Source organism: Falco cherrug, chromosome 10 (assembly GCF_023634085.1).
Source record: "Falco cherrug isolate bFalChe1 chromosome 10, bFalChe1.pri, whole genome shotgun sequence".
In the NCBI taxonomy this organism is placed as follows: Eukaryota; Metazoa; Chordata; class Aves; order Falconiformes; family Falconidae; genus Falco; species Falco cherrug.
In genome coordinates, this window is record NC_073706.1 from 21,985,451 (window position 1) to 22,012,821 (window position 27,371).

Consider the following 27,371-nt stretch of genomic DNA (forward strand, 5'->3'; position numbering starts at 1 on the left):
TGATGGCCCACATAAAAAGTCAAAGATTGTCTGATTTCAGAAAAGAATGGCAGGAGATGTTTAGAAATATGGATGGATTTGCCTCTTTTTCCCCTCTACATTTTTTGTGATAACAGATCATTTCATGTCACTGTTTGCTGTAGTTTGGAGACATGGCTAGATAACCAAGGACATCTTTCCATGCCTTTTTGGTATCATGAATACTTTCAGATGACAAGGTGTATTCCCTGTATCATCCTTCAAAAGCCTCAGTTAGTTAATCTGTGAGATGTTTCCCCAAAAAATTGATTCTCGTATGTCTTTCTATTTCAATAAAGTGGCAAAATATGTTTTCCTTTGGTCACCAGATCTGAGCAGCTTTAAACAATTGAGCAAAGTGCATGAACTAGGTTAATTTGAGATGTGGCTCTTCAAAGGACCTTAACTCGTAGGGACCCAGGAGGTGATTTTGTTCTTGATGTATTCTGGACATAGGGTGCACATTTTACAGAATACATGAGAATTCCAAACTCAAAAAAAAATCCCCCTTTGCTGCTCTGTTAGAGTATGTATGAGATAACTGCCCTGGCCATTGAAATCATGGCATCAAAGAAGTGGATGTAGCAGCTGACTGAGGAGCCACCTCCAGGAAATCTCCCACCAGTGTGCCAGCTCACAGTATTACTCCTACGTCTGTGTTTTCTAAAGCGTTTGGTAACAGCTGCTGCCGAGCAGGGCATGGTTTATAGCCTAAAACTGCATCATTTTATGGTGTGCTGCTAGTAGTAGTTACACATGAAAGGGCTGTAATTTTCTAAGATTTTGAAATTGGTCTGTTACCTTTGGCATTTCTAGTTTTCCACAATTAAATTGTTCCCAGTAATTTGTTTGCAAGCATTTTCACAATGTATGCTCTGCTCGTTTGACCTTTTCTCATCAGTGTTATTTCCTCCGTATCACTTAAGCAACAAACGATGCAATGCGCTAGGTGGTCCAGGTCACTACCTGTAGAAGAATTCTTGTTTGGAGGGAGAGAACAAACTACTTAGTTACGGTTTGACTTTCAGGCTCACCTGGTGGCAGCATTTGAGCAGAGCCTGGGGAACATGACGATCAGACTGCAGAGCCTGACAATGACAGCGGAGCAAAAGGCAAGGTTGAAAAGTACTTGGGGGAGTCATAACTTATGTTTCCAGCATTGCTGCTCGTGCTCCTTCCATAGGTGTGAGGGACGGGGGAAGTCACATACGCTGTTGGCCCTAGTTTCCTCAATTGTGGTGAAGGAGTAAAATGTAATAAAAATTTTGTGTAAAACACTCATTTTCGCAGTGGGCTGTTGTGGCAACTGATCAGCTTATTCATATAAATTGTTGCTTTGGATGCAAGTCTTCGGTATTGCATTTTTTTAAATAAATTTCTTCCCAATGCATCCACGCATGTGCATGTTGAAGAGAAACACCAAAAAAAATCCTTGTAATACAGGCAACATTGGGAGTTTGGACAGTATACTTGAATATATGTTATTTCTGTATTACACAGGATGTACTTTCTTGGGGGAGGGCTATCATAATAACCAACCTGTTTTGCAGCCTACTGAGGGTGTGTGCTTCCCCAGGTATACCAAACCTCATTTACATCTCCTTGTACATACACATTCCATAAATTCTCTATCAGCTACCAATACTCAGATTGAAATGTGGCTTCTCTGGAGCAGTTCGGTATCATCTGCATTTTCCAGCATATCACTGTTATTTTTTCCTTATCCAAGGACTCAGAACTGAATGAGTTAAGGAAGACAATTGAACTACTGAAGAAGCAAAATGCTGCTGCCCAGGCTGCCATCAACGGAGTCATCAACACCCCTGAGCTCAACTGCAAAGGTGAGAAGCAAGCACCACATAGAGCAACTGTGCTGTGCTCATGAGACTTTAAGCCTCTCGGTAATAGCTGATGTAACCGTCAGAGATCAGCTTTGTCTCATGACCGTGCTCTAGGTAATTCTTGGGTACCAGGTGGGGATTTGAGATGAGTGTCTCTGTAAATAGTGTGATAAATTCTATAGAAGTAAACGGATGCGTTAGACACATGGGAAGGCGTTTTAACAAAGCTTTTCCACCTTCAGTGTGAGCTCACTGAATTTACTGTGAGTGTTTAGTAACCCACCCATCTTGACACTGGTGTGAAACAGCAGGGAGCAAAGATCTGCAGTTAGGGCTGTCAGACACTTGGCTTTATTTTCCTTCATGTTGGCTTTATTTTCTTTCATGTTTTCAGTAATTTCCAATATAAAGTCTGCATGCAGGCCTGTCTTATCACACCTCTTACAGTTATCCCAGTAATTTACACTGGGATAAATTGCTGAGGAAAGGTTTGAAGGGTCTGGGTCTGAGATTTTAATCTCTTCACGAGAGACAAGGATTAGCAGCACTGCTTCAAAATACGCGGTGCATCCATTGGAGTAAAGCAATTGGCAAGGGCTTATTGCCCTAAATGTGTCTTTGAGATTGTGTTATTAATACCAAATATCAAATTTTGACAAATGTAATTCTGACACCATCCCCATTCATATTCAGGACCTGGAGCTGCTCAGCCCACAGACCTGCGGATCCGAAGGCAGCACTCTTCGGATAGTGTCTCCAGTATTAACAGTGCTACCAGTCACTCCAGTGTGGGAAGCAACATCGAGAGCGATTCAAAGAAAAAGAAGAGGAAGAACTGGGTGAGTGTATTTTAACAGATTGTGTGAGCTTTATATCAAATTGTCAGAACATGCAGGGTGAAATCTAGCTGCTCCACTCCTCCTTCCTCCCCTCGCGCAACAGGTCAGCACAAGGACTATGCGCTCTTTAAATCCTGTGTAAACTCTCTTTTGAAGGCTTAATTGAATCACAAGTGATGTATATGCTTGTGTTGACTCTGCATAGGATTGAATTTTAGCTTAACAGCCAAAAGGCCAGTCTTAAATTAGGAATAGCTGTCAAAGATCAGTTCTGGCTAAAAGTAATGTGGTGTCCAACCCCTTAGGGAAAACTCAACGTCTGTCATTAAAGTAAAACAAATCCACAATGAGAGATCATTCTTGCCTTTTTTTTTTTTTTTTTTTTGGCTCATAGAGCTTTCTTTTAAGTGAACATGTTAAATGCTTTAAGAACTCTGTTTTCAGCATTACTGTGAAGTTCTGCAACAAAAAAAATATCAATCTTAAAAAATGTATTGTGATGGACATTTATTTTGCAAGATTTTGCAGTACTTACTTGTCATTTCCCATTTTTCCTTCTTTGCTGATCATGTACTATGTACAAGGTACCCTGTACTGGAGGAAAGGTACATTATATTAAACTCCATTTTCAATTAGACCAGAACTGCCTTAGTGACCTAGTCTGATTGTAGTTTGGACTAAAGTCCCTAGGTGCTTTATTGTAGCCAGTAAAGCAATCCACCCCTTCCTTCCCACTGAATTTAAATCTCCCTGGATCTTTTGGGTGGACAGATAAATCTGTACAGATACAAAATGTGGTTTGAGCTGGTAAAAGCTTGATTTGTATTCGCACAATATCCTCTCAGAAATGTTTAATGAAACTCCTGAATGGTAAGAAACAGCTTCCTGAGCAGGTTCTTGTTCTATTTTCTCTCTTATCCCAGTGGTTCCATTTTGATATCTTACCAGCTCCCTCGTAACAGCAGAGTTTCCACTCTGCCCCTTAAATAATTGGTTGAACGGAAACAATGCCATCTCTAAATCCTTCTTGTGCTGGATTATACATTAGTTACAAAGTAAATTGCTGTAACTTTTAAATTGCTAGTAACTCTTAATATGTGACACAAACCTTTGTAATGGTTAAGCCTTAGTTAAGGTACACACTTAAATTTTTCCTTAGCTCCTATTCTTTGTGATTGTAGCCTAGTAGATACCGTCCTACGTCAGCTTACACTTCTTATTCATCAAATGACTATTTTTAAAGAGGGTTAGGGAAACATTTCCTTAATATAAAAAGAAATAAATGAAGTTTTCATGAGGTAGAAGAAACAGGACGGTATTTTTATGGTGTTATTAAAAATTAACACGTCATTTCTGTAAAATGAAGATTGGGAATTAAATCAGTAATTTACTGAGAAAAATAGGTAATTTTCTCTGATTCACATATTGTTTATTCCACAAATACTGAGGAAGTTCTCAGCCAAGATCTTTTTGTTATATATAGAAACAACGCAGCTGTCCATTCAGAGTTTTCATTCATTCAACCAGTTTTCAACATTTGTCACTGTAGGAGTCTGTAAAAATAACTTTCAGCTCATATTAAGCCAGCCTGTTTAGAACATGCAATTTGCATTAGCATTTAACAGTGTTCATAGAGTGTTCTGAGTTGGAAGGGACCGGTGACAATCATCAAGTCTAAACCTTGACTCCACACAGGACAACCTAAAAGCTAAACCATATATCTAAGAACATTGTCCAAACACTTCTTGAACACTAACCAAAGTTTGGGGATAACGTTAGTTTAACCACGTGAATGTTCATTCTTTTTGTTGTTTGAGAATGGCTGTCGCATGAAAAAAAGGGGGTTTTAGCTGCAGGTAGGTAGAGAAGATGCAGTCTTTTCACCTGGTGAAATACCTGTTCCTGCAGGGAAAATCAGTGTTAACTTGGCTGTTAGCCAAAACATTCTGTGTGAGCTAGGGAGAAAACACAGTTTTAATAGTTGAGAGATTTGGGTCCAGTGTCTCCCTCAAGTAATGCAAAAAATGACTGTATGTCCTTTGAACACCTGGTTTTGGAAAATACAGGGTTCCAGTTTTAAAGCAACCGTTGGTCTTTCTGGATTACTGGTCATGTTTGTCTTAGAAATCCAAAGCTTTCCTTATCACTGGCTTTATCTGGTAAAACATGTCTTTTTTCCTTCCCCTACTTCCTTTTGCTTGCGCTTCTTCCGGCAGGTCAATGAGGTAAGGAAGACCTACTTTAAATTACGAGATACGAAGCTAACCCATCCATTTACATCACTAACCATTTCACCATCATTAACCTTGTCTGAGCCACATTACGTTATGTCTGCAAGTTGTTACATCACTGTAAAGCTCATTGCACTGAACAGAATTTGCTATAAAATAGTTACCTTAAAAATAGGAAGCATTGATAGCCTGTCCTATTGACCTTATTAATCTCAAAAATACTTAAGGAAAAAAAGCTTTTTTTTATTCTTTCTTACCTGTATTAAAACATATGGCTGTATCACTTGGAGCATTTGCATGTTAGAGTTTTTTTACTCTGTGTCTTCTTTTGCCTGGTTTCGGTCTTAATGATGTGCCGACTGTTGTGGTCTTGTTTTTTCAGTTACGCAGCTCCTTCAAGCAAGCTTTTGGTAAAAAGAAATCTCCCAAGTCAGCATCTTCTCATTCAGATATTGAGGAGATGACTGATTCGTCATTACCTTCTTCACCAAAGCTGCCACACCATAACTCCACTGTTTCAACACCGTTGCTGAGAGCTTCTCATCCCAATTCTCTGTAAGTGATTTCTTTACATTTTTTAATAGAAAATGGAGGGGAGAAGCTTCTCACTGCATTGGTAGAGGAAAGGAGAAATACCATGCTTTGGAAAGATCCAGTGTTTTCCATGCTAGCTTTACAGGACATCTCTAGGCCGCTTTACAGAGAGAAGCAGAGGTCAAATGTACCCTACACCATCCTGTCTCCTTTGGTTCCTCTAAGATTCTGCACATTTGTATGAGCATGACGAGAGTCTTCCAGCTGTTCAGCCACATGCACTGCTAACAGCGGCTCTTTACTATGAGGCCACAACACAAGACACAGTGGGTCAAACAGATCGCACTTTCAACTATCCTGCCTATTGTGAATGTTTGGTAGTTGAATGAGATAACAGGCAGAGGACAGAAAGGTTGAATTTGTATGTTCAGGGAATTAAAGATATGTATGCTTGCTCCCAACCCAGTACCTTTGCATTAGTGTCCAGAACCCAGTCTCATTTCATCTACTGTAGTATAATTTAATATTTCATTGGGCTGCTCTTTCAGCAGAACATATTGAGTATGAGGAGTATTTATAACCAGGGTGACTTTGAAGTGCAGAATTAATTGGATCTCTCGCTGTTAATGAAACAAGCCAGGCCAAGTCTGGGATTTTGTTTTCCCTGCTGGCTAAAGACAGCACATATTGTACTAATCTGCCATGATGAGCTCCCAATTAAGTTGACAAATTCAGATAAAGGTAAAGATGTACTGGAAGTCAAACAGGGTGGTTTAGTGATACAGCTGAACTCGTCTAACAGCTTGTGCCTGATGAGTGGAGATGATCCTCTCCACATCTGTACCTCCCTCGCCACCTGTGCCTGGTCCTTCCCTTGCACTGGCTCCGCTACTTCTCGGACAACTCCGTGGAGCCAGTGTGACAAGCTAAATTATGTGAAAAATAATCTGACAGAAACATCAGCATGGAGGTTTTTATTCCCTGAGTTGCTGGGTTGGCTCAGCTCAGGGGTCTGATCAGACTGATGAGCACCAGAGCTGGCACGAGCACAGGGGCATGACAGCAGCACAGCTGGGGGAAGAGGAGGGAGAAATAAATACGCTCCTGTGAGTAGCAGCGAGCTCTTGTATGGGCTCATCTGTATGGCCAAACCATACCCTTCAGCTTGTATGTTTGTATGAGAATGAGGTGTAGACTCCAAAGCCAGGACTTCTGCTCTGTGCTTAACTCACTTGGTGTTCATGGGGAAGGTCACAGGCAGTCTTCCAGCTTTGTTTTGACCAAGTTAAAGAATTGCCTTACCGCACTGTCCTGAGCCTAAACTCACATTTTAGAATGTGCTTGGAAAACTTTGTAAAACTGATTTTACGTTAATTCTATGAGTAGCTTCGTCACTTGAGGAAAAAAAAAATATACAGAAAGTTGTAAGAGGCAGTATTGTGCAACATGTAATTGCCAGACAGCCGTGTGACCTTGTAGATGGCATGCAAAGCTTCCAGCCTGATTTCAGATCAAATGCATTTGAGTAAGTACCCAGACTTGAATTTTTGCCCATCGCTCGTTTTCACATGAAGAGGTGAAAACAATAGCAATAGTTTCCAGCCATATAATAGCGATGAAATGTTAGTAACAGAAGATAATCCCCCATGTTTTGTGGGTTTTTTTAAGTTTCTCCAGTTTCTTGAGCCTAACTCACTGAGGTTTTGGTGACTAGAGCAAATTGTGCTTCAGAAATCTAAGGCCAGAAGCTTGTCAAATGATGATCCCATCTATCGTCAGTTAAAATGCTACGTGCATACATCTCTTGACAGGAGAAAAGAGTAAATATGTGAACTGGAGGAAGGATAGAGCACAAATAAAACTTGTGTGTTTTGGCTTATTGGGTTTCTGGTGGGGAAAGCGTCTCTCATTAACCTGATTTAGGGAGAGACATTTTAAATGGTATCTCCCTCAAAGCATGCAGCTGTGTAGTTGATCTTTATATAGATACTTATGAATGTGCTGAAATGTTACTCACCCAGAATCTTTTTTTGTGGGAGTAGGGAAGAAAAATGCCACCAAAAAATTTTTAAGCATGAGTGCTTTAAAGCAAGCAGGAATTTATCACGCTTGAATAGGTGTAGAGTTCCAAAGCCCTCCAGAACAGTTCAGGGAAACCCAGCTGTGCACACCTGGTGAGCTTTAAATCTGTCTGTAAACTCATCAATCTCCAACCAGCTGCTGTTACTGCCTGCACCCCCTTAATTTATTTAGATTTTGGCTTTAGAAGTTCTCCTTTATGGTGACTGCCATGAAAAAAAAATGAAGATTATCCAGCAGAAGATGATTTCCCGAATTCTGTTTCAGATGCTGATTAAAGAAAAATAACCCTCAGACATATATATTTCACTAGTCTCTAATATTTCCATGACCTATTTAATATCTGATTTATGGTATCACAAATTCAATAAGCCAAAACTGTTGCCTGCTTCCTGCAGAATAAAAAGGTTTTCTTTCTCCTTTACTAATAAAAGCTGGAGAAGCACCACCTGAAAAGTAACAAATGGTCTTGTTCAGCGTCTGTTTTTCAATCTTCTCCAGTATTTCTGAATGCACTGACAGTGAAGCTGAAACAGTCATGCAGTTACGAAACGAGCTGAGAGACAAGGAGATGAAGTTGACTGATATTCGTCTAGAAGCCCTTAGCTCTGCTCATCAGCTCGACCAGCTTCGGGAGGCAATGAACAGAATGCAGGTAAGGCATAACCGCCCCAAATGCTGCGGTCTGTGGCGGTGTGTTAAAGGCTGGCCAGCCTGCTGCACAGTAGAGAACTGCAAGAAGGTAAATCTGAAGTTTTTGAATGGTTACTAAATAGTTGTGTTTAGCTTTGTGCCAGTGTTAAACATATTGTACCTTCATTAAAAGTCAGCTGGAACACATGAATTCTGGTGCCCTCAACTCTGCAGCTCTGTTCCAACCCTAAAGACCTTCAGGGAGATCATTTTGTCGATTATCAGCAACCTCTTAAAATGCTCCCGTGCTCTCTCCCATAATGTAGCTGCATTTCAGTACTTAGTGAACTCCCCCCTATTTACGCTTCCTATACTTTGAAAAGTTTCATGGAAGGGACATTGTAAGAATTAAAATCATTAACTTGTTAAAAATATATTATGAAATGGCATTTCTGCTAAACGATTTTTTATTCTTAAGTTAGTTATGTTGTTGTCGTCTTTCACTGTGCCTTCTAACTGCTGACTTGTCTTTTCAAGAGTGAGATTGAAAAACTAAAAGCAGAAAACGATCGGCTGAAATCTGAAAACCATGGCAGCTGTAGCAGGGCTCAATCTCAGGTTTCCATTTCATCCTCCCCAAGACATTCAGTGGGTCTCTCTCAACACAGTTTGAACCTGACGGAGTCAACCAGTCTTGGTGAGTTTAATGAGCAAGGCTGTGGGCAGGTTTTATCCTGCACTGGGAAGATTTGCTTTGGTTAGCCATGGAAAAATGAAAGCATGAAAATTATTAACAGTTGAGGTGTGGAAATATGTCAGGAGCTGGCACGAAGCTGTCTTTTAAAATGTCGTCATAGTTCTGCTACGCCCTAGGTTGGAGTTGTCCAATTATGACCTCAGCTGCGGAGAGTCATGTTTAAAGCCATTTAATGGTGCACTTTCGCCAGGGGATATATCATCGGAAGGAAAATACAGAGTAACTGACTAATAATTTTCAATGACCTTCACTTTTTAGGAGTGATACTGGTAGTTGGGAGGGAAGTCAGTAAACATGGTTCTTGTGTTTTACCTGGGGGCACGCGAAGCCCAGATGTGTCGTGGTTGACTGCAATAAATGTGTTGGTGTAAACCAGAATAGTCTTCGTTGTTATTAAGATACAGCTGTGAAGCTGTTGATGTTTTCTGTTCGCAGACATGCTGTTAGATGACACTGGAGATGGCTCTGCCCGGAAAGAAGGAGGCAGGCACGTCAAAATAGTCGTCAGCTTTCAAGATGAAATGAAATGGAAGGAGGTGAGTTGTGTTTCGTCCCCAGCTTTAAGATGTAAGTGACTTTGGCACGTGCCAGAGAATTCAAATCCAATTTGTTTAGGAGGCTTTTATTTGCAAAAGGCTTTTCAAAATTTTCTCGGCAAAATAGTTCATTGATGTATCACTAGTGATAGACAAGGCACTTGGCTCCCTCCCACCTGAATGGAACTGCTGAGAGTCAGCGCTGCTGGTTCAGGTTGTCTCATGGACTCGTAGCTTTTTATTTTGCAGTTTCTTTTTGGTGCATCAGCGCTGGCCATGAACTGTGTCAGTAACACAGGATTGCTAGACTAGACTGTGTATCGGAGGCGTAGGTGATAATGTAAAATTTAAGCCTTTCAGTAGTAACTCTGAGAACTTGAAAGGCCACTCTTTCGGCATCAAGGAAGTTAGCAGGCTAATCTGTGCCTTGGGATAACACCTGGTTAAGATATCTCAGAAACTGCACAAAGCTCTTGGGTCCTTCTGTTAAACTTCAATAAAATTTAACTAATAATGAAAATGATCCAATGTGTCGATAGAAGGTGCACCAACATGCTAGAAGCGCTAATATTCTAGAAGAACTTAATGGATTTAGACTGGGAGATCCGTACCTTACCGTTCTAGTTCAAGTTGTCCTCTCTGGTACAAGTATCCCATTTGGAATGCCATCTTTCAGACATTCTCCATTCACAAGTAATGGAAAGAATACTGAGTACCCAAATACATTTCAGATATTGCAAAATTGCAGCCCACCTCACGTGTGTACTGCATGCATACGTGCTGCACAATCTTCACGAAGCGCTGACCTCGCCGTCTCACTTCATGAGTACCTGTAGAAGTGTGTTCAAGAAATAATTTGGTGTCTTTTGCAAGGGGAGGACAAAAATTTGAATAATCTGTAATAAAATGACTCAGCAGCTCTTTCCATCAAATACCAATTTTGTATTAATAATGACAGCCTGTGACAAGCCAATTAACAGGAAAACTATATTGCTAATTCTGTTGGACTCCACTGTGCCCGCAGTCAGTAAAGGTGCCATGTGGAAATGATTCCTTATGTTTTAGTTGAACTTGAAGTCTTACGATAAAAATCAGGTTTTCTTCATTGAATGTTTCACAGTGAATGCAGCTGAAGGACAATAGAAAAACAAGGTACATTTGGGTTTTTTATCTGCCTTAGAAATCAGAAACAAAATTATCAACTAAAATGCTGTGATGTACCAAACATAACAAAGAAGTTGTTCTATATAAGCTGCCTCTATTTTATTACACTATTTATTATTTTATTATACTATTCATACATATAACCATATATAATTTATATTTGTTTGTGTACATGTAGAGAGATATATATATAGATATACACACACATTTATCTATGTTCACAGCAGCATTTCTTGAAGTAAATAAGATAAACCTTGCAAATGCAACATACTTGATTGTGAAGGCGTGGAAAAGTGAACGTGCCATGAGCTTTTTCTGCCTAGAATTTTCCTAAGAGTCTTTCTGTCTTTTTGCTAAGCTGTAATCCTCTCGGAGATCTTTGAATTGTTCATGGGTTGGTTAATAAATACCTTTTACTTAACATCAGTACTACTTAAGTATCCTTTAGATTTTTTTACTCCAACACTGTAGAAAACGTCTAGTAGAAAAGGAGGATTTCATGTAGCATTCAGAATTCACCATATAGAGTGGTAAAGATGCACCGTGATCAAAAAAAAAAAAAAGAAAGAGAGGAAAAAAAAAGCAGCAGCATTTTAATTACATTAAACAGACTTGTCTGATATGTTTAGGATTTTATTAACTTAAATTCACATTTCTGTGCATTCAGGATTCGAGGCCTCGCACCTTCCTCATAGGCTGCATCGGGGTCAGTGGCAAGACCAAATGGGATGTTCTGGACGGGGTTGTAAGACGGCTGTTTAAGGTTAGCGAGTACAATTCACTGTGTGCCTGCATTCAGCGAGTACATTTTGGTGGTACCCAGCAATATTTAACTTGCTGTGATTGTTACTATTATAACCTAGAGCAAAGTCACAGAGATTTCAGTGCTGGGTAACTTTTCGTGTCTCTTTCTCATCCTAGGAGTATATCATTCACGTGGATCCCGTCAGCCAGCTGGGACTGAATTCAGACAGTGTTCTGGGCTACAGCATTGGAGAAATCAAACGCACTAATAGTGCAGAGACACCTGAGCTGTTGCCCTGTGGCTATCTAGTTGGAGAAAACAACACTATTTCTGTTACCATCAAAGGTAATTACGCTTGACCTGTCTGTTGTAGTTCTCACTAATTACAGTTTTATCAAAGCTTGCTGTGTCAAGAAGCTCAGAGGAGTAGAAACGTTTTATTGTGTTTCTTTTTCCCGTCCCTACCTTTTATTTATTGGTCCTTCTATTTTTACTTGATAAAGACAGCCCTTTGAGTATGCTAAGTCCATAAATTGAGCAAATTTTCGGTCTGTAACAGTAGGAATAATCACACGCACAGCAGTTTTCTCCACATACCTTGAACTGATGCCTGGAGTTGTCCTAGCAAAGATATCACACCGCAAGGGATGTAGTGGAGTTTGAGCAGCAAAGTTCCTTCCAAATGAATGAAGCCTCAGAAATTCATTACCTCTTTGTAACAGCTATAGTTTTTATTTCCTTCATGCAGAGTAAAAAAAATCCTGATTTATCTTGTTTGATTGGTCTCGCTGAAGAGTCCCCCCTTAGGCACTAGTAAGGAGGCATCCCAGAATTCATGGGACACCTAAAAATCTGGATTTTTTTCAAAATGTGTGGTTTTCAGAACTCTCATCATTTTCATTATCTCATACTGATAAGCATTTAATGCTTGTATTTCTCATGTGGTTTCTCATTTGATTTCCAGAGAACCATTCTTATATGAAATCTGTACTTTGAAACTAGGTTTGAGGGGGAAAACCCTCAGCTGCTGCAGTTTGAATGTACATAGTTTGCTCAAAGTTACACCAGTGAAATCTACACCATAGATCTGCCTCCCGGTGGTAGCATGTTTGAGAGCATTGCCAAACACGCTGCAGCTCAACTTGGAAATTTGGCTGTGGCATTTGACTGAAAGCAGTTGGATTTTTGAAAGTTGGCGTAAAAAAACCCAGTTACCTTGGGTAGCAAATCAGTGGGCAGGAAGACAAAATAAGCCATGAAATATCTCAATTTACTGAGGCTTGCTGTGAACCCGGGGTATTTTGCTTGCTTACAATATACATTGTCTGATAGTAAATCCCAGTTGACATACTACTTGAGTTCTGGGCATATCTGTAAAGCTGCGATCTGATTTTATGTTTAACTTGCATTGGCTTGAGTTCTACTTTGAAGGCTCGTATGTGATAACAGTTTTCAATAAAATAGAAACATATTTAATCAATTTATGGAGAATCAGTTACATATACCTTTGAGATATAAAGCTGCCTACATAAATATTTAATATTCCAAGTAACCATTGAGGTGCAAACATTTCTACGTGTGATCTGCCAACTTCCCTTGCTGCTGTTTATTTTGAAGCACTGTGTATTTTCCCTGAGCCAATTCTGCCTAAAGTGACTGCTGACATTGCGTAAATGCTTATCAGCAGGAGTTTTATGTTAGAAGCGATAACTATCAGCATACAGAGAAGGAGTTTAATTACGAGCGTTTGGGAAAGTAGGGGGAGTTGATGATAGCTGGGGTTTTTTGCCTAGCAATTCAAAAGTAAACAGGTAAATTCTGGATGAATGCGCACTGTACGTGGCAAAATACCATAAAATGGATGGGTTGTGTGTGAAAAACGTGGCCTGGAATCATTTAGTGTGGCAGATTGCCTAGGGCCTTAGACATGGTAGGGTGCAGCTGAGTCTTTGCAAACAGAAAGCTGAAGGAGGATCCGGGCTAAGCCCACAGGTCATCTCTGAAATTGTTTCACCAGCTTTATGTGTGCTCCTCTGCACCGCGAGGGGTACCAGAGCGGGAGGGGATTTGTCTCTGAAGTGAGATACGGCTTGGTCAGGTCAGGTCTAAATCTGCTGGTTCTGAGAGTTATTTTGGGGGGTTCTCCTACTATTGCTGGGACCAGGTACATTCACAAAATCACATTTTTCAGTTCTTGGTTTGGCTATCTAGTCATTTTAACTAATTTTGATTTCTTCAGACTCCACTAATGGGATTGCTTTGCAGCATTGCAACTGTTTAGTAAAAAGAAAAAAAAAACAAACTGTAACCTTTTAAAAACACAGGTGATTTGGATAAAAATTGGGAATCCCTCTAAATGAGGAATCTTTTCCTGTTGCAGGTATCTGCGAGAACAGTTTGGACGGTCTGGTGTTTGAATCACTGATCCCAAAGCCTATACTGCAGCGTTATATCTCTCTCCTGATGGAACACAGACGGATTATCTTATCCGGTCCCAGTGGCACTGGCAAAACATATCTTGCAAACCGTCTGTCTGAGTACATGGTCCTTCGAGAGGGCAGGGAGCTGGCCGAGGGCATTATTGCAACCTTCAATGTGGACCACAAATCCAGTAAGGTGAGGACACAGAAACCGTCTTTGCACAATTAATGCTACCATATATCAAAAATGAGAGGCTCCTCCTTTATTAATCCACCAAAAGCTGGTTTTAAATTTGCCTTTCTTTTTAAAGCATGATGTTAATCCTGAAGGGAATATTTTTAAGGTTTTCAGAACGACAGATTCACCTGATTATGGGCCTGAAACAGCAGGCTTCCAGGTGTATATCGAAACACCTAAAGGTGTTAGGATTTTTCAAGTGGTTAGGAGCCTGAGGATTGCCCAGGAAGTTAAAACACCTGCATAAAAATTCCCAGCAACTTAAGCAATCCCTATTGCATGTGGGCATTTTTCCAAAAACCCTCAAATGCATCTCTAGGCTGTCAGGAGTTTCTGCAGCTGCAAGTATCAGCAGCTGTAATCTGTGTGTGCTGGGTTTGAAGTGACTGTTGTCCAGACACATTCCTGTGCCGGTAAGGCATGTCTCTGGTTTTTTATGTGCTGCTGGTTTTGCTGAATATACCTCCATGAACATCTAGATTAAAGAAGAAGAAAAAAAAAAAAAGCTGTGTATTTTATGGCCTTAGGCACATTTTCCTCTGGAGGAAAGGGATGGTTGAAATTGTGGTTGTAGGCCAGCGGTATAATTTGAGGCATGCTATGGAATAAATGCTTTAAAGCTGCTGAGAGCATTTCAACCACACCCAGGCAGGCAGCAGCCCCGCAAGCTCATCCCTCTTTCATGGCATTAAGGAAGGCATCTGAATTTGGCCTCTGCCGAGGGATGCTGTATTCCAGATTAATGTTATCGGCTGTGTTTTGATGGAAACACAATTGCAAGAAGCTATAACAAACGTAGCTCGAAGGCGAAGTTTGATTTGGTATATAGAGAGTTGAACAAGTTCCTGAAAATAAAGAAAAATACGTTTCAGACACCTCTGTGTCAGATTAGGACAGCACAAATGAAAAAACATAAATCAAATGACAAAATCTTACCCTTCTTTAAAGCACTTTTCTCACTCAGGTTTTCTGATATAGTCTTGGAATCGTCAGCATAACCTACAAAAGAGAAAGTAAACCCTGTTCCTTTGTTTTCCTATGGAAAATGTGTGCATTTGTAACATACCAGGCACCTTTGCTTCAGATTTCGTTACAAAGCCATAGCTTATATATCTTAACTGAATTTTCAAGGAATATGAAGAAAACTCTTTCTTTTTTTTTTCTTTTTTTTTTTTTTTTCTCTTTTCTTTATATATGCTTTGCAGGAACTCCGCCAATACCTGTCCAACCTAGCAGACCAGTGTAACAGTGAAAATAACGCTGTGGATATGCCTCTTGTAATCATCCTGGATAATTTGCATCACGTTAGCTCCCTAGGAGAGATCTTTAATGGACTTCTAAACTGCAAGTACCACAAATGGTAAAGAAATAATATGAGAACACACTCCCAGTTTCAGTGCTGCAGTCAGACCAGTGCCACTGCAAAATGTGACCGCAAAACCCGACTCTGGGTTGCTTGTAAAGCAGACTGAGGTGGCTGGATTGTCTGTATCACAGACAGCGCTTCAGAGGAGGGTTTTTTTTCCTTCATGAAATGATCGATTCCTCTGAAATCAGTAATAAAAAAGTCCTAGAGGGTTTAGGTAATTTGCATTCTCTGCCTGCAGAAGATATTCAGTACTAACCACCCATTTTTAGTGAAAGATCCTGCTTTGAGAATTCTGTTCTGCTTTCAGAATTTGATGTTCTCAGAAGTCAGATCCTCAGTGAAGGATTTGGTTATAAGTAGCTACAAAAACCTTCTTTGACAAAAGACGTTTGAGTAACTTCTTTTAATGTTGAGATCTTGCTGAAAAGTTGCTTTTCAAAATTTACAGGTTTGATTTGCTTGACTTTTTTTTTTTTTTTTGATAGTCCGTATATTATTGGCACAATGAACCAAGCCACCTCCTCAACACCTAATCTTCAACTTCACCATAATTTCAGGTACTGTTTATTCATGTTTCTCATTTATGTTTGTGGGCTGGCAAGGGAGTAAGGGCTACTGAGGCATCTGAAATTATTCTTACCAGCTGAAATAGCAAACCGAGGGAGAAATACTGTTTGCTATTAGTTGCTGCCCAAACATGTGCAGCTTTGTTACGATGCTGTTACTGAAGTAAATGTGGTTCGTAAAACTTTCACTTTTCAGAGGATTGTTAAGATATTTGATCTTCTAACAAATTTTAAATAAGACAATATTTAGGCAAGGTGGATACCAAATGAAAAATAAGCTGAAACAACGCACAATACAAATTATTTCATCTAGTGAACTCATCATTCCAAAATAACTTCTCCTAGGAAACATAAGGGACTGAGCTAGCTATTTTTGATGATCAGCAGTGCAACAGCAGCAATAAATAATAAGAAAAATTTAGTCCAGAATAATTACATTCAGTAGCATGAAGGAGGAGTAATGGACTTTTCTGTTGTTCTGCCATAGATGGGTGCTATGTGCTAACCACACTGAGCCGGTCAAAGGCTTTCTCGGCCGTTTCTTGAGAAGAAAGCTCATTGAAACAGAGATCAGCGGCAGGATGAGAAATGCAGAGCTGGTTAAAATTATTGATTGGATTCCCAAGGTCTGGCAACATCTGAACAAATTCTTGGAGGCTCACAGCTCCTCTGATGTTACTATTGGTAAGTGCTCTGCCCATACGCCCAGGCAGATGTAAATAGGTGTATTTTATTTCCTTGTGCCTCATCAGGTAAAAAATGTTTCTTTAAAAGCCCCACTTTTAGATGGCAGTGTACTCTCAGGCAAACGGTACGAGAAGTTTCTTTTTTTTCCTTTTTCTAAGTCCTGGGTACGAACTGTGTTATGAAATCTGGTTAATTGTTTTCACCTTGAAGGCTGTAGTTTTTCAAGTTGATTCAGAGCATTTTTGAGCTCTCAGGAAGAGCAATTCACCAGCTGGCTACTTATGTTCTTTCATTCTTGGCTGCTTTTTCCAGAGAACTGGAAGTTGTTCTTTGATCCTATTTTTGATACGTATCATGATTTGAGTGTAATATCTTGATTTCCCTCTCCAGGTCCACGGCTCTTCCTCTCCTGTCCGATAGATGTAGATGGTTCTAGAGTCTGGTTTACTGACTTGTGGAACTACTCCATCATCCCCTATCTTCTGGAGGCAGTTAGAGAAGGGCTGCAGGTGAGCAGGCAAAGTGAGAAATCACAGCTCTTTTGTCTATTCAAAAGGCAGCAGAGCATCAGGCAAAACTGAGTAATGGCAACGTGTTCTCTAGCTATAACTTTACATACCGAATACCTGAATTTCTGTGAAAATGTAACCTAAATTGTCATTAATTTCAGGCAGAATTATTCTCTTCAAACTGTTTTGAAATATGGAGTGGAAGCACTGAAAATCCCGGCTAGATGTTTTGAAAAGTGTTCCCATGCCAAATTACTGACGGGGGGGGCAGTGTTAGACACCCAAATACCTTTCAATAACCTGTTCCAGAAGCATGCCTGAAAATTGTACTGTGAATATGAAAAACATGTTTGTGGCTATTAACTTAGTTATGCAGGATTTTCCTTTGTAAATCAAATCTTTCAACAGAGTAGAAACAAAGCTGTGCATGGAGAGAAACATTAATGAGTGACAGGATCAGTGGCGGTGACATTTTGATTACTTCTCAGTCTACAGGATTAATGTTCTAGTAGATTGCTTCATAATTCTTTCAGAGACCATAGTGAAATCATTGATTGCCCGTACTTAGTAACTGATTCATCTCTTAGCAGTTTGGATGGTTCTAAGCATTGCCGCACAATTCTCAGTATCTGTATGAGTACAGAGCTTGTTGGAATCAGGAGAAGGGTTCAGCTGAGGATTGCTGTGGACTTGGCATGCAACTGTGGGGGAAAAAGGGCTGTTTTCTTCTTCAGTCCCCTGCTCACAGGGTAAGCAGGGCAGCACATGATTTAAAAGCCGGTTTTGGCGATAGCGTAGTCCAATATCAGTAAGTTCTGGTCACTGCATGCCTGAAAGCTGAACACGAGATCACACATACAGAAATGAAAGGTGGATTGCAGTGAGAGGCTAGAAGATTGAAGAAGGGCTAAAGGTGGATGGAGAATAGGAAATTACAGCAATGCATTGGGAGCTTGTGTTTTGCGAAGAAGACAAATGCCATTTTGAGAGCATAAGCTATAATTACATCTGCTAGAAATAGGAAGAGGTTAGTACATCATGTAAAAACAGTCATTAGAAAGAAATGTGGAAAGGGTTCAGAAAAGAACAATATCATTAAGTATTATGGTACAGGAACCATTATTCAATGGGAAAGATGAGAAGCTCAGACTACTCAGTTTATTCAAGAGGAAGCTAAAATATTACTCGGTCTATGGGAGTCTCTTCTGCTTTAGTTTTGCAGGGAAAAAAGTCAAGTGGATGTCTGACAAGTTTGGACTAGTAAAATTCAAACTATAAGCAAGACATGGCTTGTTATTATTGGTAAAATTAATTAACAGTTGGGAAATTTTACTTATGGTAGTAATAGGTTCTCTATCACATACGTCTCTGTGTCTCACGTGTTTCTGAATCATAAAATAACTCCTAAGTACAAGGTCCGTAGAGCAGCCGTTGTAGTGCAGCGTGGTTCCTTCATGTTTGTGAAAAACAGTTCTCTCCGTTCTGCTACCGCTTGCGGCTCAGCATTGCTGTGTTTGTCAGGATGCCTTGCCAGTAAGATACATGTAAAAAAAAAAAAAAGCATGCAAGACCTCTTGGGAAAATACAGGGATTTTGTTTTGTTTTGCTTGTTTATTGCATTTCTTTTCAATGCAATACCCTTTTGAGGTTCAGCTCCTGTCCGCATGGGAGTACTCTGCAGAGTGGGGAACTTGTGAAGATGCAGCGGTCTGAGGATTTGAAGAAGTACTTAAAAGAAAAAGGGGAGGGAGGTGGAATTTTACATTGTGCCGTTAAGCCACCTTGGGTTTCATCGGCTAGCTAGACAGCAGAAACTTACAGATGTTTACAGAGAAGAGAGGGGAGACAACCCTGTCATAGAAAACTGAGCTTTTACTAATGGCTTCTTCCAAATCTAGGAAATACATGAATTCTTCAGTAAGTTTTGGTTAAAAGTTGGACAAACTGCGACTGCCATTTGAAATTTCCCAGTGCCTGGAGACCTCATTTTCTTTGGGACGATTGTGATAGACTCTTAGACATGTGGAAAACGATAGGTCCTAGGTACAAAACACACAGAGGAACTTTGCTAGAAATAAAACGGGAGAGCCATTTTCCATAAAACTTCCTATAAAGGAAGGTCATGGCAGCCAATAATCTTTTTAGACCTAAAATGAGAAAGGAGAGCATGTGACACTGTTTCCTTCTGAAATGGAGAAGACTGATGCTCTCGGTGATGCTTGGGCTCCTTGTGCTGTGTTTTGAAGCTCATATCACTGATCAGTAGGTGTGGAAAGCATTGAAAAATTACTAATGGAAATGAAGCGAAAGAAAACCATTAGTAAAACCATCATTTGTGCTTGCGTGTTTTGCCTGATACCTGCCTCTTCCCTTAGGTTGTCTGAATGGCTTGCATTCCAGGTGGAAGGATTTCAGTTTCTCACTTTATGCTTTAGACTCTTTATCCACTTCGGTCCCATTTTCCCAAACCCCACTAACTCATTTCCATTTAAGTAATGTCTCTTTTTTTTCTAGTCAATGGATAAGGATAAGGCTTAAGTACTTGAAGAGCAGCCAGAGTTGTGCTTAACAAGCTAATGCTAGAAATGTGTGTTTCATTTTGGGCTGTTTTCTGTCCCCCACACCCACAAAGGCTCCTCTGAGAACACATCTTCTCTCACCAAAGTGCCTGCCAGAAAGGAAGGGCGGACTGCTGATTTCACTCTGATCTCTGCGGATCTAAACTGAACTATTTTTATATTCCTGTTTCTCATTTAGAGAACTATTTCGGGTCAAAGACAAATGAGCCAAATGGATCCTTAACAATAATTGCTCCCATTGGAGCTAAGTATTTTTGTTCTTCAAAACAGGGATGTGAAAATTAAAGGGTTATATAAAACCCCAAGTTCTTCCTGCTTGGCGTATCGATACAGAATGCAGCAGCAGCAAAAAGAGGACCCAGAGTCCCTGCAGCTCCCTGCCACCATCGCTCGTACTCCATCACATCTCTGTGGTGCTTTGTGAAGGAACCTGTTTGTGCCTTCCCCCTTAATTGCTTCCTAGAAAACATGAACGGGATGGACAGAGCTGGTTGCTGCAGAAGGGAGTAGTGAGTTAGTTGTTCAGCCTCTCATCTGCTGAAGATAGGTGGGGATTTCGTGTATTGAAATGGGAATTGTACTTACAAGCTCATTTTCAGAAACGAGCTAGGACCCACACAGACCTTCTAGGCAGCAAAGACCTGCGAAAAGGGTGAAATCCTTCTCCACTTGGCAACCGACAGGTATTGCTGTAAATTCAGGAACAAGGTGAAAATAGGAGAACTGGTTTACCACAGCTTGAAGACGTTATGCTGGGGCAATAATATAGTACAGCTCAAGGATGGAGAGTGTTTAGGTTGTGGAAGAGGCTGTGTGAGATGACCTAGCACCATCTGCTGGGCACCTCTCTGTGGGCTGGGACCTGCTCCGCTGTGCTGCAGAATGAAGCAATATTGGTATTTAGGGTGATTTAATACTTTGGGCATGTGAAAAATTAAACCACAAAAAAAAGCCAAGAAGAAATAATGATGAGAAAAATAAAATAGTCTTAGATTCATCAGAGTGCTGATGAATTTCTTGGTTAGGCTGCTGCTTTTCCCCCTGCACGTTGTGCAGGAGAGTTTTCTGAGTTCAAGTGATGAAACGCCAGTGACCAAATCGAGTTGCTGAAGGATATGAAGGATATTTAGGCTAAAATCTGTAAAGTGGGAGTAAACATTTGCAAGTCACTTGAAGCTGTGTGTTTGCTGTTGCAAGTCCTGTGGCATTGAAATGAATGTATTAGCCAATTAAGGCAAACCAAATATAACAAGGAGAAGAATACGCTGGGATTTGGTAGCACAGCCTGTTCAACACAGAAAAAGTTTTTGAAACAGAGCTTGCTTATTGGAGATAGGAACATGACCACAGACAAATTGTGTCGGCACTTTTTCTGAGTTGACTAGAAAGAAATTCTCCCAACTTGAGAGCCTTTCACCGTGACATCTGTCATTGTTGCCTGGTGACAGGTCTGACATTTCCTCTTACACGTTCCACTGATGGCAGTTTTGTGACGACAGCAAACACAGATAAAGCAGTTGCTGGTATGATCCGGATGTCAACATTGATGGCCTGTTCTGTATATTCGCTTTATTTAAGTTAACTTGATTAGGCGACGTGGTTTTCAGGTCTCCCTTTCTTCAGCTGGTGCCAGGAGAAGGGCACTGCGGTCTCACAGGAGCTGGTCAGCCCCTTCCAAACCAGGTGCCACTAAAAATAGCTTTGTGTGTCATTAGGGTAAGGAAAATCTCACTTGTTTGTGTTCAGCCCGGCTTGCAAGTGTTTTCTGCCACCCAAGAATCACGGCACATGCCTTTTGGTGAGGGAGGCACTGACTGGAGCGGTTGACTAACAGGAATGTTTTACATGTGGTTTTGTTCTTCCAGTTGTACGGGAGGAGAGCGCCCTGGGAGGACCCTGCCAAGTGGGTGATGGACACCTACCCCTGGGCAGCCACCCCCCAGCACCATGAGTGGCCACCTCTGCTGCAGCTGCGGCCTGAAGACGTGGGCTTTGATGGCTACTCGATGTCACGGGAGGGCTCAACCAGCAAACAGGTCCCAGTGAGTGATGCTGAAGGAGATCCTTTGGTGAGTTCTCGTTTTTGAAACCGCAGAACTGCTTTGTTTCCCTTGTTTCTAAGGACTAGAAACAGGACTAAAAAAGTAAAGGACCGCTGAGGAGTGATGAAAAGTTTCAGAGTGAGAAGGCAGTGTTTCTGGGGAAGTCATCAAGTCAGCCTGGGGAAAGCATTCGCACAGAAAGCCCGCACAGTTTTGCGAGAGACAGCGGCAGAAGCTTTTCGCATTTGTTGGGGGTACTTTGAGGATTCATTTTTTGAGGAGTGACTGAGGATGTGTGTACTAAACTTAATTTCTATGCTGTGGAATTCAATATGTGATGTTGTTACACGTGCCTGAATTACACGGTGGAACCAATTTGTTGAGCTTGTTTTGCCACAATTGCAAAATAGGCTTGTTGCTTTACTTCACGTGTAAGCTATGCTCTTGACCCAAATGAGAAATGAGATTTCGAAGGAGTATATGAACTAACGGTGTTCATGAGTGGTGTCTAATTTATTAGTCAGGCATACCTCACAAGCATACAGGGAAATGTTATACATTCTGTAGAAGTACAAGTTCAATTGAGCTTTCCAGTGGGAAAAGGTTACTGGAGCTGCTGTGCAAACTGAATGCCCTGAAGCTGTTCTGTGGAGATGTACATTTTTCTGGACAGCTGGGAGTACTGGATGTGTGTTACAGGTTTTTACTAGCTCGTATATACTATGCAAATGTCAAGCTAGCTATTAGGACATTCAGATTTGCCTCTTTTGACTGATCTGTCCATGTTTCCATGGGTCAGAGGAAGAGGGGGTAGGATGCTTGCAGAATCCTGTCGAGCAAGGCCGTGGAGTAATCCCTTCGATCTTTGCATCTTCAATTTTACTGGAAAAGCATGCTTGTTATGACTCACTTGCATGCTGCTGTAATCTGACTTACAGTTAATGTCTCTTTTCAGAGACTCGGTATTAATTAGTCTGCTTGTTCCTGCCTTTTTCACCCACTGGCAAAGTGAATGCTGCTGTAGCTTTCCTATGGAGTTGATATTCTTTCTGCCTCCGAATACAAATAATTGTGAACTTCTGTGCCTTTGCAGATGAACATGCTCATGAGACTGCAAGAAGCAGCCAACTACTCAAGTCCTCAGAGTTATGACAGTGACTCTAACAGCAACAGCCATCACGATGACATCCTTGATTCATCTCTGGAGTCAACATTGTGATCTTGTTCAGATAGAAACAGGCTGTTTCCATATTGCTCTCCCACTTGGCAAGAACCCTGATCACAGACTCATGAAAAGAACACGTTCCTGGGCTGGGCTGGGATCTCAGTATTAGAGCTGCAAGAACAACAAGACACTTGGAGTCAGTCTTGAACCTGGGTGCGGGCAACCCAAGCAGCCTTTGTATTGTTTTTCTTTTAACAATGATGAGAACTGCACTATTCCTTGGTTTTCTTCTGTTTAGTTGCTGTAAGCTCTCATGCCTAAGATACTGAAGATGTTCAAAATAATCATCGTTACTAAAAGTTGAAGGGGTGGGAGGGGAACTTCCCAACTGTGAAGCGAATAGCTTTGTGCCATGTACTGTCCGGAAGGAGAGGGGAGAGGAAATATTTGCCTATGCTGCTTCTGACCAAACACATTTAGGTGAGGGCTGGACTTTTACCGATCAGCTTTTAGGAGTAAACTCAGCTTCATATAGTTCTGGTGCTATAACAGTATCGCTTGCCTTGGAAATAATACTCAATAAAGGCAAAGCTGCAAAACAGGGATGTTTGAATAAATATCAAAAAAGAGGGGGGGGGGGGGGAGGGGAAGCAAAAGTGCTGCTCTCCTTGCCAGTCTGAGACCTTGGCTTTCTTTCATTGTGTGTTTATAAAGATATATATATAAATAGGAATATATAAAAATATATATACAGTCTGAACAGATCAGGTTTTTTCAAACACTGTGTAACAATCAGTCCTACTACAAGTGAAAGATCAGGTAGCCCTTGGCTAGTCAGGGCCTGATTCTCTTCCCACTGACATCCACATAACCAACTTGGTTGACTTCATTGGCATTAAAACCGATTTATTTCCGCGAGGGGAGTGAGTGTCCCTCCTCTGCAGCGAAAGGGCCGTGCCCCATCGAGTCGTGCAGCTCCACAGGACCCTTGGCAGTGCACAGGCGTGGAGAGCCCTGCACACGGAGGTGAGCTACACCCCTGGCAAGGGATCAATCACACTTCCCAGTTTTTAATTCTTGCCATGAAATGTTACAGCTGTTTTCTAAAAACTTTGACTTTTGTTCAGAGGTTTCGTTCCAATCAGCATAACTATAAATGGATTAATTAGAACTCTGTGACAGTTCCAGTGCTGCTCCGGTTGCAACATTTACTTCCATGGTTTTTCATTTTAATTGGGGGAAAAAAAATAATAAATGAATCTTTTAGCAGTATTCAGGTCTGGAAAAAAAGGAGGGAAGGCACTGTGTCTTTTTAAGTTTAGCTGGGCCATGCTTTTTGAGTTTTGGCAGAGCCGTGAACCTGGTTTTATTTCTCCTCCTCTCTGAACGCACACACCTACACTCGCAGTGTTAAGGCTCGTACTTGGTTGGGGAAGCAGAATGCCTCCCAGAGGGTTGCGCTTCCCTTGGTACGGAAGCAGATGCTCACACCACCATCACCGCGATGTTGGCTGTACCTCAGCGACAACATCACTCCTTGATATGGATCCGTACTAGCCTTTCCAGCTATCTTTTGGTGCTGAACTTTAAAGCGATGCCTTATTTTGTACTAATTGTGTTTGATTAAATTAGTGCTGTATATTACAGGATTTTATTTAAAGAAACAGGGCTAAAGTCATCTCTTGGAATATCATAAGTTGCTGTGAATATTGTTTGTATGAAATACTAGAATTTGTTTAAATGTGACAAAAAAGGAGGGAAATGAGATAACTTTTCAGGTTCATATCAATCCGCAGCTAATAAATCACTGAAGAGCTGTTTTATCTACCCATGCAGGAGGAAGGAAGGAAAAAAAAAAAAGAAAGCTTTTCAACTGTAATGAATGCTGTCATTAATAAATTGCAGGAATATGCTGGTTTTTCAATGTACAGAAAGAAAACTTATTACAAACACTTTTTTAAGAGCTTGTGGGTTTCAAGTAATATAACAGACAAGTTCATGCTTCTGTGACTCAGCTTGAGAGGATGGTTTTATTATACCTCATGACTTTCTGTAACATAACTGTACTTTGTCTTACTGAGCTGGTCTTGAATCTGCTCCTGTTACAACTTTTAAGTGCTGATGACTTTTTTTTTTAAGAAGAAAAATATTGTAAAAGAAAAATTTAAATATTTTAATGACGGGGGGGGGGGGCGGGGGGAAGAGCTTGGTGTTGTTACTGTTTTAACCTTATGAACTCTATTTCATGATTTCACTGAATGAAATACCAAGGGTTACTCAGCTAACGTTCCTAATCCAGTTCTTGGTACTGTAAAAATGGGATAAATCTGTGTGGAATCAAATAGATAGCATGCTGATGATGAGTTTGAGAGAGGTTACTTTTTCCAGTAGTCTGGACAATTCTGCTTCCCAGCACTGACTTTACCTGCTACTACTGTGAATTTTGGTATCTAATCCCCCAACTGAATCCGTGCAGATAGAGCATGTGCCTGTAAAAAAAAATCCAGTTGCAGGACTAGGGCTTTAAATGGACTTTATCTCCTAGAAAACGTCTCGGTTAACCTTTAACTGAGTGCTGTAAGACATGTTTAAAACGGTGTTTTATTTGTGGGGAACGGGGTTTTTTTCTTTTCTTCTCATTTTTAATCCTGAGCTGAAGCTCAGGAAGGAATTTCAGTTACTTTTTATTGACACGAGCTTGCATTACAGTGAGAGAGGCAATTTTGGCTAGGATAGGCATTCTAAGCATCACGATATTCAGTGTCTTTTCTGAAACTTCGGGAAGCAGGGTTACCTGTTGTGCACATGTCTTCATTTTTATCAAGACTTCCTGTAGATTAGATTAAGTCTTTCTTTAAGTGGCTTAGTTCACGTTTAAGGCTTTTTCAAAACACTTCCTTGTTTTTGCTTTTTTTCCTGACAAAGTTGGCTTGTTTAATAAAAAGAAAATCAAGAAAGAAATGCAAGATTCTATGCAACATTCATGTTGAATTATAAATTGGAAGTATAAACAGTTTTCTTTCCTTCAGAACTGCCAAGAATGATACAGGCCATAAATGAGATGTGGTTTATTTGGGGAAGGGGGGCGGGGGGGGGGGGGGGGGGGGGGTTGGTTGGCCTTTTTGTACATTTTGGAAGAAGCAAACTGATATTTCATTGTTGATGCTTAACTTCGGTATTATGTGTATGAAATCTTGTCTAAATGTGGCGATTTTCTTTCAAGAAAAAAATACAAAAACGGAGCAAAAAAATCTTTCTTTGTCGATACTAAATGGAAGGTTGCTGTTTTGATCTAGTCATTTCCAGTGGAACAGTTTATGAAATATGTTCTATAAGATGTACATTTTTTCATTGTAACATAGAAATGTAAATAATTGATTAAAAGTGCTGCATTTTGATGAATTTTTTCTAGCCATTTTTAAAGAGAAAAACTAGGAATTGAGTATTTTGTGTACGTTTTATGATGTTTTCCATTTGCTCCTCTCCCTATTTAATTTTCAGTTCTCATTTAGGATTGGAATTTGTGAATGGTCTGTTTGAGATCATGCCTCCCCTTTCTCACCCTCCCCGTTTCTCCCCCACCCCCTGTGTCATGGAGAATAAAGCTGATGATTGTACCAGTCTTAAATTATTCATGATTCAATAAAATTGATGCTTATTTATTCAGATTTCTGGTTTCCCAGAACTTTTTGTCCCTTCCTAATCAAATTTTTTTTTTTTTTTTTAAGATTGCGGGGTTCGCTTCTTGGGTTTATTGGCTTCTTAAAAGTACTTCTGAAAAGATGCCAACAGCCCTTGCCCACATCCAGGAGGAAATTCAGCAGAGGGACTACACCGATACCACACTCCCCCATAGCTACTCCTTGCACACAGCATCCATCAGGATCTGCTCAAGGCTGGCCTGTCCACTTAAGAGTGTCTCTGTGTAAAGCTGTCAGTCAGTAGGTGGCCAGCAGGCTGGACATATCCTGATGGCAGGTGGTGCCAGCTGCTTCTTCAAGAGAAGCCCCTGTAGGTGACGAGGGCTGCAGGCGGTGTGTGTTCGCCTTATTCCGAACGTGCTTTGCAGGGTGAACCTCATAGAATGGGTTGGGTTGGAAGGGACCTTTAGATGTCGTCTAGTCCAACTCCCCTGCAAGGAGCAGGGCCATCTTCAACTGGATCTGTGATTACACAGTAATAAATTTATGTGGGTCAGTAAGAGAAGGTAGGGATCTATTCTTCTTTCTTTCAAATAAATAACTAAAAAAAAATAAGTACTTTCTTCAGAAAGGATAACTGTGCAACCCTGCACTTAAAGCCTAAGGGAAACTTTTCACCAGTAGTAACTTTTTCCTTGGAAGCTATTTTCTTATTTCTCCTGGGTTTTGGCAGTTCCTTGTAGTTATCTTGTCCTCTACTCACTGATTCAAACTATTG

The 27,371-nt window shown here is 40.6% G+C and overlaps 1 protein-coding gene across 8 annotated transcripts in view; it reads left to right on the top strand.

Annotated features, from left to right (window-relative positions):
* The window catches only part of NAV2 (neuron navigator 2), a 410,392-nt gene extending 383,772 nt beyond the window's left edge, over positions 1-26,620 (top strand). For all 8 annotated transcript variants that reach the window (XM_055721725.1, XM_055721726.1, XM_055721720.1 and 5 more), the window contains 16 exons: positions 1,047-1,130; positions 1,748-1,859; positions 2,553-2,698; positions 5,312-5,484; positions 8,044-8,197; positions 8,713-8,872; positions 9,368-9,468; positions 11,300-11,395; positions 11,554-11,722; positions 13,758-13,993; positions 15,241-15,395; positions 15,890-15,961; positions 16,458-16,654; positions 17,048-17,166; positions 21,611-21,814; positions 22,881-26,620. In XM_055721725.1, coding sequence (XP_055577700.1) covers positions 1,047-1,130; positions 1,748-1,859; positions 2,553-2,698; positions 5,312-5,484; positions 8,044-8,197; positions 8,713-8,872; positions 9,368-9,468; positions 11,300-11,395; positions 11,554-11,722; positions 13,758-13,993; positions 15,241-15,395; positions 15,890-15,961; positions 16,458-16,654; positions 17,048-17,166; positions 21,611-21,814; positions 22,881-23,006 — 2,304 coding nt within the window. In that variant the 3' untranslated portion in view covers positions 23,007-26,620. The remainder of the gene's footprint in view (positions 1-1,046; positions 1,131-1,747; positions 1,860-2,552; positions 2,699-5,311; positions 5,485-8,043; positions 8,198-8,712; positions 8,873-9,367; positions 9,469-11,299; positions 11,396-11,553; positions 11,723-13,757; positions 13,994-15,240; positions 15,396-15,889; positions 15,962-16,457; positions 16,655-17,047; positions 17,167-21,610; positions 21,815-22,880) is intronic.
* Positions 26,621-27,371: the final 751 nt, after the last annotated feature.